This window comes from Nannospalax galili, unplaced genomic scaffold (assembly GCF_000622305.1).
Source record: "Nannospalax galili isolate Female #2095 unplaced genomic scaffold, S.galili_v1.0 scaffold800, whole genome shotgun sequence".
Classification (NCBI taxonomy): Eukaryota; Metazoa; Chordata; class Mammalia; order Rodentia; family Spalacidae; genus Nannospalax; species Nannospalax galili.
Genome location: NW_008347125.1, coordinates 3,387,880 through 3,398,223, shown reverse-complemented (window position 1 = coordinate 3,398,223; position 10,344 = coordinate 3,387,880). Strand labels below are relative to the sequence as shown.

Here is a 10,344-nt window from a genome sequence, read left to right as displayed (position 1 = left end):
GGATTCACTCATGATCTTCTGGGGACCAAAGGATTTTGGCAACTTCACTTCTCTGACTCTCCCATCCACAGCACACACAGCTCATCTTTCAGACCCAGGCCAGCTCCATTCCACACCTGCTGCTGCCCTTGGTGGTTGTCCCATGGTCCTGGCATCTCCAAAAATCTGGATGGGGTCTCCACTAAAACTGAGGCTGTACCTTCACCAGTGGCTTCTTCTGGCCTCTCAGGGTGCAACTCCTCAGATTCTTTCCATGCCCCCTTCAATCCTGGGGTCTTCACTGCGTCTGAGGCTGCACTTTTACCAATGGCTTTTTCTGGCCTCTCAAGGTGCCAAGCCTCAGCTGCTCTCTGTGACTCCCTCACACCTTCAACACCAGAACCATGCAGGAGACTCTTGCACATTATCAAGTTCTGCTTCCAGATTGAGATGGAGCCTTGGGCCCCTTCTGGACCATAGTTTCTGTGTGCTGACCCCTGAGGAAATACTTCCCAAAGATTTCACCACAGTGATGCTGACATAGCTCTTGTTACTCACAGCTGATTTTTCAGCCTCAGCTAACCAGCATCAATTGTTCCAGCAAAGCCAAGGTTTCATTTCAGTGGTTCTGGTCTCTTAATCACAGCTGATTCTTCATGCCCAGCTGACCAGAATCCACAGATTCTCAATTCAAGATACCACACAAACAGCCCTGATAGTCTCTGCTTCCCTTTAAAGCTTCAGAAGCCAGGCCTCCATTGTCCATGACTCTTTCAGCATATGTGCTCCAAACTCCACAGCAACAAACTCTAAGCACTCAATGGCTTTTCCAGACCAAAGTTCCAAATGCTTCCACAATTCTCCCCAAAACACCAAGGTAAGCCAATTACTGTCACAGCAATACCCCACTCCTGGTACCAATTTCTGTTCTAGTTTGTTTTTTCATTGCTGTGACAAAAGACTCTGACCAATACCAGCTTGTGGAGGAAAGGGCTTATTTGGCTTACACCTCCCAGGTCACAGTTCATCAGGGAGCCTAAGGTAGGAACCCAAGGCAGGAGCCTGGAGGCAGGAGCTAGAGCACAGGCCATGAAGGAATGATGTTTACTGGCTTGCTCCCTTGGCCCATGCTCAGCCTGATTTCTTATACAACATAGGCCCACTGCCCAGAGCTGGCATCACCCACAGTGGGCTGGGCCCTCCCACATCACTCAAGAATCAAGAAGATGCCCCACAGACATGGCCACAGGCCAGTCAAATGGAGGCAATTCCCCAATTGAGGCTCCCTCAACCCAGGTGCATCAAGTTGACACTAAAGCTATCCAGCACAGTAAGTGACTCTTATTTCATGGACTTTGAGCTACTTAGAGTTTTTTGAGCAGCAGTCAGCAGTATTTTATGGGACCTTATGGGCAAAGTATTTAAATTTTTCTTTCTTCTAATAGATTTGAAAACATGTACAACCAAAGAATAACTCCATATTTCACCCAGATAATAACTCTAGAATATAGGCAGAGGCAGATGTTTGCCAGGCAATGGTGAAGCATGGTAAATGCAGGGACTCTGCAGTCAGAAAATTGTACAAATCCCAATTCTATCATTGCTAGCTATGAAAGTTTCCACAAGTGGCCCAGTCCCTCATGAGGTACTAGGATTCTCTTCCTTGTGGAGTTATGGAAATGAAATGAGTTAACCTATTCCTCTTGGAACAGAGCCTGGAGTATAGTAAGCATGCAGTACTTGCAGTGGTCATTTGCTGTTATTATTGTTACTACTTAGCTATGAGCCCTGGGAGCAGGTGCATCCCTACAGCAGATGGAGCTGCTGCTTTTCCCAGCTCCTGCCCAGAGCAAATGACTCATAATCAAATCAGGCTGCCAACTTCCTGAACTATTGAATTGTCTGAGCATCTACTTACAATCAACTATTATTTTTTAGTTGCCCATGCTATTTGAAGCTCACAGATTACAGAGGCTCTTTACTCAACCCCACCTTTCCTTTTCAAGGGCATTAAATCCCAAAGAAAGCTATTAGAAAACCATCTTTTGTTGCCACCCTTTGTAGTTTCTTTATTCCCCATTAATTTTCCTGTCTCATATTTACCAAAAGAAAAGTGATACTTCATGCATTATGTTGTCATCTATAACCTGGCTGTTTCTAACTGTGTGCATAATGTGTACGTGCCTTTCCTATGTGCAACTCACTGGGTACTATCCCCTCTCTTCCCCTGCAATAGAGAGCCACCCTGCCTTGGGAGAATAGAGGGCACCTGCTCAGTGGCACATGAGTGATATGCGTGTTTGTCACTGGCTTAGTAAGGAGATATGGGCTATGCACTCTCAGCCACTGAATTTCACTCTAGATTCTTCCCTGCTTCTTTCTTAATTATGTGGACTTTCACTAATGCTTAGGCACCCTGGGGTAGGTAAAATAACACCATCTCTACCCAAAGGTATTCACATTTTAAGATGTTTTATGATTTTTAAAAAAATTATGTATATATGGGTGTGTTTGTGTGGGGGTTTGTACGTGTGAATGTTGTACCTGTGAAGGCCAAAAGAAAGCATTGGACCCCTTGAAGCTGGAGTTACAAGTGGTTGGGAACCACCTCATGTGGGTGCTGGGACTTGAACTCGGGTCCTTTGCAAGAGCACCAAGTGTTCTTAACTACTGAACCATCTCTCTAGTCCCCAAAGTCATCTACATTTTAATCCCTGGACCCTATGATTGTGTTAGGCTATATATTGAAAAGGGGATCTGAGGTAGATGGAATTTAAATTATTAATTAGCTAATTTTAAAATATGAAGACTATCTTGGTAGCTCCAGTGAAATCACAGGGTCCTTAAAAGTGGAGTTGGTGGTACAGCTCAGTGATAGAGCATGTGCCTAGCATGCATGATGACCTGAGTTCAAGTCCTAGTACCACAGCAAACAAACTAACAAAAATGGAAGTGGGACAGAGTCAGAAAGTGGGAGTGATGCATGTGAGAAGACTTAATTTTCTGTAGCTGGCTTTGAGGACAGAGGCAGGGGACCAAGTACCAGGGAATGTAGACCTTTAGAACTTCCAGCCTCTAGAAGCTAGAGAGGGTAAGGAACTAGAGTCTCTTCTGAAGCCTCCAGAATGGAGTCCTGATCTAGTGATGCTTTGATTTAAACCTAGTAAAACCTCTGTCAGACGTCAGGCCTACAGAACTATAAATTAGTAAGCTTGTATTAAGTCACCAAACTTGGGGTAATTTGTTATAGCAGTAGTAAGAAACTGATACACACCCAATCTCAGGAGATCTGCCTGGCAGTTTCCATCTTACAGAAACACTGCCTCCCTGCTTAAACAGTCCACTGCTTGACTTTGCCTTTTGCTGGTTGATTCAATAAAAAATATTAAACACTATCTGTATCAGGCTCTGTGCTGTGTCTTGAAAAATTGAGATAAGTAAGACATAATCATGCCCTTTCATTTACTTAACAAAGATCTGTGTACTTGGGCTCTAGATCGGATGTGGCAAAATAAAAAGAAAATATTTCCTGCCTCTTATAAGAAATGAAAGCCTTTCTGTCAAAACATTTTGAAACTCCAGGTTTGTCTTTTTCTTCAGTACCCTTGTTATAGGACTAATATTTGCCTTGATGTTACTTATTTCTTAACATGTGAATTGTAACTTGTAGCATTCATTTCCCATTTCCCTTTTGTAAGTCTCATAATTACATTGTGGGAAAGCTTTTGTTCCCTTAACCTAATATAACTTGGTTTCTCACCCACAAAACCCCTGCCTCCTTTTTTGACTTTAGACTCCGACTCTGTTCCAGAGTCCCATTCTCCCAAATGTCCAAGGATTCTTGCTGAAGTGCCGCCTTCCTTTTTAAATCAGTCAATCAGGTTTAGACTGTGTGGTTGAACCTCGACCAGCGAGGAACAGCCAAGCTCTGTTTTCTGTCAGGGATAAAAGGAGAAGAGCATCTTAACATGGGGTGTTTGTTCCTTTGTTCTTGGACACTTCTGATCAGAAGTAAAGTTTGTCTTGCCAAGAAGCTTTCAATTGTAGTGGGGGTCTCTTTCTCTGCAACCTCAAATTTATTTCTAACACCTCGAGAAGGTATTTGACATAAATACATGATATAGAGGTATAGAGGAGGGAACAATGAACTCAGCTGGGAGACAGTAGGGAAACCGCAGGAGAAGTGGAGCTTGGATGGACAGGGCTGTGCTAGCCAGACAAGATGGAAAGAGATGTTCAGAGCTTTGGTGCAATGTGACACTCCAAATGTGACCAGTGCAAGTGAGGATCAGAATCTTAAATTTGACTTTTTTTTGGGTTACTTTTCATTGAAATGGAAATTGAAATGGCTGTTGGCTACCATATCAAACAAAGCAGGCTAAACCAGCTTGTAACCTTGTGGATGTTGCCTTCTCTCTCCCTCTTTCCCATTGCTTGCTGGCTTGAAATCAGATGCAGTGTGACAAGTGGATCATGCCCACAGGACATCACTCTGGGATGGAAGTAGGAAATGGAAGGAACACATCCCTGGCCATATAAAGGGTCAGCTTCCAGTCCAGCTCATATCATACCGTCATGTGGGAGATATAATGCCACATGGTTGAAACTGTTGCAGACAAACTTGTGTCCTCTCGGAATGTCCCCCACAGGCTCATGTGCTTGAACACTTGGACCCCAGCTGGTGGAGCTGTTTTGGGAGGTTTTGTGGAAACTTTGGGACTGTGCTATAGCTACAAGTTAGTCAGTTAGAGTTAGCCTTGAAGTCAATATCCATTCCTGACTCTCTGCTTCTGAGTCTGCCAAGATGTGTCATGCTGCTGACAACCTCATGCCGTCAGTTCCTACCACCATGGGGAGAGTCTCCCCAGCCAATACACCTTCATTATCTCGAGACACTGTGTTCCTGAAACACTGCATCAGAATAAATACTGCCTCCCTTAAATTGCTTCTGTCAGGTGCTTTGTCACAGCAACAAGAGTAATAATGAACACATCTAATACAAAAGTCTCCTAGAGTACTAAAGAGCAACAACTATAATTTTGATCAAGTTTTTTTAATCTCCTTCTGTACAGTGGACACTATACTGAATTCATAGTCACATTTAATCTCTATACAGTCCACTAAAGTAGATGGTAGTATGCCTCCATCCTCTCCAGAACCTGGCTCAGTAGAGGTGGCATTAGATTTTTTTTTTTTTTTTTTTTTTTTTTTTGGTATTTTTGAGACAGGGTCTCCTTGTAGCCCCAGCTGGCCTGGAACTCATAGAGCCCCAAGTGCTGAGACTAAAGGTGTGGGCCACCACACCTAGCAAAATTTTATTTATTTTTATTTTATGTGTGTAAGTATATTGCCTACATGTATGTAAGTGCACTTATGTTGTGCAATGCCCTTGGAAGTCAGAAGAGGGCGTTGGATCCCCTGGAACTAAAGTTATGAACTGTTGTCAGCTGTTATGTGGATGCTGGGAACCGAATCTGGGTCCTGTGTAAGAGCAACCAGTGCTCTTAAGCACTGAGGCATCTCTCCAGTATTCTAATGAATAGCATTTTCTCATGAAAAGTCAGGAACATTGTACAATCCATTTTTAAATGCAGAGATAATTTGTTTGATACAGGCATTCTTAGCTATTTACCCAACAGTCACCTTACTTTAGCCTATAAAATGAATCCCACTTTTTTTCAAACAGTAGACAGAGTCCTTGACATCCAGAAGAGTGGGTTCCTATTCAGAATTCATGAGAAAAACCCTAGACATTTTCTTTTGCCAGTGACTGGTCTAATCTAAGGGTAACTATGTTCTGGCACAGATCTGAGAAATAAGAAATAAGAAATAGGCAATGAGAAATGAGAAATAAGCAAAAGTCTGATGGGAAAGTAAAGAGCCCCAAACCTGCCTGGGATGAAGAAGCAATACTGGAGCTATAGCATCCATCTGACAACCCTGAAGACAAAAGCCTTTTGAAGACAAAGACATAGAACGGTAGAATAAGATCGAAGAGGGATTCTTGATGCACCTGAGTCCTTGTTGCTCCTTGCCTGGATAGCTGACCTCTAGACTTCTTGTAGTTTGAGAAAAACAATTTACTGAGGGTTACGATAAATTGGGTTTTTAGTTTTTCAATCATTGAAATCCATCTGAACTGATACACAGACACTTATCTGCTGCTTTCCTTAGGAAAGTCACAGAGCTTATGGGATCTACTGCATGCTAGTGGCTAACTGGTGGGGATTCCAATTCCTAGTGGCTCCCACAATAAGAATTACTCTGGTCTCCCTCAAACATATACTTTAGGGAATATGAAAAATAGTCTTAACAAACAACAGAGCTCAAATTCAATACATACTATATTTTTCCCCACCCTCAAACTAAAACATTTTTATCTCCTTCAATTCCATATGTTTCTTGAGAGATGCAGTTGCATGAAAGTCTTTAAATATTCTGTTGCACTAAATTGTAAATAGTCTATAATTTTAAAACAAATGTTATAAAAAGTAATATGAATCTCTTAAGTTTAAAAGTAAAAAAAAATGGGCCGGACATGGTGGCGCACGTCTTTAATCCCAGCACTTGAGAGGCAGAGGCAGGTGGATCTCTATGAGTTCAAGGCCAGCCTGGTCTACATAGTGAGTTCCAGGACAGCTGAGGCTACAGGGAGACCCTGTCTCAAAAAGAACAAAGGGGGAAAAAAAAGTAGAAAAATGAACTCCGAGGCATAAGAAACTAGATCAATAAAGAATTGAGTCATTTGCAGGATCATTAAATTTCAAAGACAGATTTAAATACATAGAAATGCATTTAAGTACTCACAAATGGGAACAAGGGGAGTTTTATCCTTAAATTATACTAAAAACAGATTTAATTATTTATGTATAAAAAGCATTCTTGGCCAGGCATGATGGCACACACCTTTAGTCTCAGCACTTGGGAGGCGGAGGCAAAGGCAGACAAATGCAGGTGGATCTGTGCGTTCGAGGCCAGCCTGATCTACATATTAAGTTCCAGGCCAGATGGGGCTACAGAGAGACCTTGTTTCAAAAAGACCAAAAAGAAAAGTATTCTCCAAAATTATTTTATTTATCTGTTAAATTTTGAGGCAGGGTCTGCTATGGAACTCATAGCTTCTCTTGCTTCTACCTTCCAAGTGCTGGGATTGTAGGTGTGTGTCATCACACCTGGACTAATCATCCAGAATTATAGATATTTAAAATATTTTTAAAGCTGGATATTTCTAGGGGAAGGGAAAGAGAGATTTTCCTGACCATGTACTATGCTGGTATCTTCCCATGTTGGTATTCTTTAATCTGATTTATAATGGAAAGCTTATGTGGCAACTGATCTCACATTTCATTCACAAAAAGAGAAGATTAACCATTAAATGAGCACATATTTCAGGGGGATTTCACAGAATAAATGAGCTAGACTTATTTCTCTTTCAAACACCAAGTTATCTAAAATAATTTCCAGATAATCAGGTTATGAAACAGCAAATTAAGTGATTTTCAGGCAAACCCCGGGAAGTTTTGTGTTTGTGTTTTTGACAAATCTAACAAAAAAGTTGGAAACAGCAAACAGCGTGAGTGGTGGCTCATGCCTTTAATCCCAGAACTCTGGAGGCAGAGACAGGCAGATCTCTAGGAATGGAGGCCAGCCTGGTCTAAATAGCAAGTTCCAGGCCAACCAGTGTCTGTCTCACAAAGTTGAAAAGTTGATAGCAAAATATGTTAGGTAAGGACAGCATTGAAAACAGAGACTTACCTTGGAAATGATTAATGGTTCTCCGTGTTCCAGGCCACCTTTCAGAGTGAAGCCCCAGGGAGCCCCTCCCTCCAGGAGCGCTTCCAGATAAATGAACCTTTCCTTGGGGGTCCTGCCGGGGCTTGGCGTGGCAGTAGGCTCAGCGAAGTTCTCAGTGGTCCTCATCACGCCAAACACATGGTCCCTCTGCTTCGGTGCAAAATGCCTGGTTCAGATTCCGGCAAGCAGAGCTTCACAGCACCAGTTAAACCATCCGTCCCGTTACACACCCGCCGGGAGAGGCTGGAGAAGCGGATTGTGCGGCTGCAGCTTCCTCCTAGCTTCCCTCCTGGATGCTGGACCAGGGCCCTGGCCTCCGCGCCTCCTGCACACCCTCTGCAATTCCGGGCTCTCGCGGAAGTCTGCGGTCCAGGCTGTTCACAGAAACCTCTTTCAGGGTCACCACAGATTGCTTTGAACTCTCACAGGCGCGCCAAAGCCCTTTCCGTCTATTTTACGGAGAAAAGTAAAAAAGCATCTCACCCGTCTAGAAGGAAAGTGGCAAAACCCGCAAAGGAATACCTCCTTATTGATTGATCATCAACCCCTGCTTCCTCCGCTAGTGAAATTTACCATGACAATAGCCGCCTCGCTCGCAGAAGGAGTTTTAAAAAGAAAGCCGGTACTTACTATGCTTCGGCTGCCTTCGGAATTTTCGATCCTGTCCCCTGGGGACAGAGAGGCCGGGCTAAAACTTTGTACTCGATTTAGTCATCGTTTGCTTCTCTAGGCGGGAGAGGAAGGGGGGTGGGGAAGAGGGACAGGAGAGAGAGAGAGAGAGAGAGAGAGAGAGAGAGAGAGAGAGAGAGAGAGGGAGAGAGAGAGAGAGAGAGAGTGTGTTTCGACACTGGGAACTGCAGAATTCAGCCACAAAGACCCGACAATCAGAGCGGGCCTAACACGGAGAAAACTGAAAATAATATACGGATGGCTAATGACCAAGGGCTAGAAATAGTTACCAGAAGAGCGTTCCCCACCTTACTTTTACTAATTAAAGCAGAACTTCAGGGACCCAGCGACAAGCATTGATAATTTGTGCTGGACAGCCAGGTTTGAGAAGCACTGCCTAAGCAGTTTGGGTAAACATTCAAGTGTCAAGGGATTTATTGATTTCATTAGAAGAAAATACCACATATATATGATCAGCCCCTCCAGTCAAATTTCTACTTGTTTGACTTACTCACATGGGAAGGAAGCTTGTGTCTGTCCCCATTTTAATTGTGGTCGACCCCATGATTGCTTGTCATCCATTCTTTAAAGAAAAGAAGTAATACTCTGTTAAGTACTAGGCACTTATGGCTGAGTTCAGGTTATCAGTGTAATTTTGTAAAAATACTATGTAACATTTAACATACATCTCCTATCCAGAAGCCTCAGTTATGAAGTTATTGGAACAAAATAGAATTCTTTCCAAGGAATATGTTTACCAAAAGTTTTTCTACTTAAATCTGTGATAATATGAATCTTATTTTTGGAAGCAGAAGTTAAAAACTACAGTGAGGGATGATAACAATTCAATTTTGGTGTTTCCACTTATACCACTAAGAAGTAATTAAGATTAAGACACTGGACAACCATGAAATGGTTCCATAATTATACAGTGTGTAAGTTAAGTAAGCCTGGCAACCTAAGTTCAGTCCCTGGAGCCCACATAAAAAAGCAGGAAGAATTGGTGCCCATCTCTAAGTTAAATACTCCTACAGCAAGATGGGAGGAGAACACCTGGAAGGTTAAAATCCGACTGGGCTGGAGTACACAGCAATGGCAGAAATCAGAGGCCCCACCTCACCAAGGTGGAAGGTGAGAACTGATTTCCAGAAAGTTGTCCTCTGAGCTCATCATGCACACCACTGCATGTAAAGGGCCACCCTGCCAGGTATGATGTGTGTGTGTGTGTGTGTGTGTGTGTGTGTGTGTGTATGTATGTGTGTGTATGTGTGTGCCATACACATATACACTCACACACACTAAATAAATAAATAAGTTAATTAAAATTATGTGTGTGTGTGTGTGTGTGTGTGTGTGTATGTGTGTGTATGTGTGTGCCATACACATATACACTCACACACACTAAGTTAATTAAAATACAAAGACTGTGATACTTCAGCTCAGGATGTAGCTCAGTTGGTGGAGTGCTTGCCTGTCATACAGGAATCCATGATGAGCACTACATCAGGACCATCATAAGCTCAGTTACATAGCAAGTTGGAGGCCAGCCTGGACTACAAAAGACACTTCAGCACTGAAAGACTGATATTAACACACAACACAGGGCATGTGTTATTGTTTTTGCAGTTTCTGGAAGGGCCTAATACCTGGGGGGAAAAATCATTCTATAGAATGGTAATATGTTAATAGAAACATAGGTGTGCCAAATAAAAAAGCAGTAAAAATTTGTTGATCCTTAAGTGTAATTTAGGTTCTTTTTATTTATGTTTCCTTTTGCAGCTTAATTTCCAAATAAAGAATAAAAGGACAGGTGGGCATGGTGGCAAGAGCCTTTGTCCCCATTAACTCTGGAAACTGAGGCTGGAGGATCTTGAATTGTGGTAGAGTTCAGCTAGCCTCGGT

The 10,344-nt window shown here is 42.7% G+C and overlaps 1 protein-coding gene across 4 annotated transcripts in view; it reads right to left on the bottom strand.

Annotated features, from left to right (window-relative positions):
• Nucleotides 1–8,132, bottom strand: part of Shroom3 (shroom family member 3) — a 369,823-nt gene extending 361,691 nt beyond the window's left edge. For 2 of the 4 annotated variants that reach the window (XM_029568532.1, XM_029568530.1), the window contains exon 1: nucleotides 7,735–7,917. In XM_029568532.1, coding sequence (XP_029424392.1) covers nucleotides 7,735–7,899 — 165 coding nt within the window. In that variant the 5' untranslated portion in view covers nucleotides 7,900–7,917. Of the gene's footprint in view, nucleotides 1–7,734; nucleotides 7,924–8,003 lie in introns of those variants that run through there. The other 2 variants (XM_029568529.1, XM_029568528.1) reach the window with 2 other exon arrangements.
• Nucleotides 8,133–10,344: the final 2,212 nt, after the last annotated feature.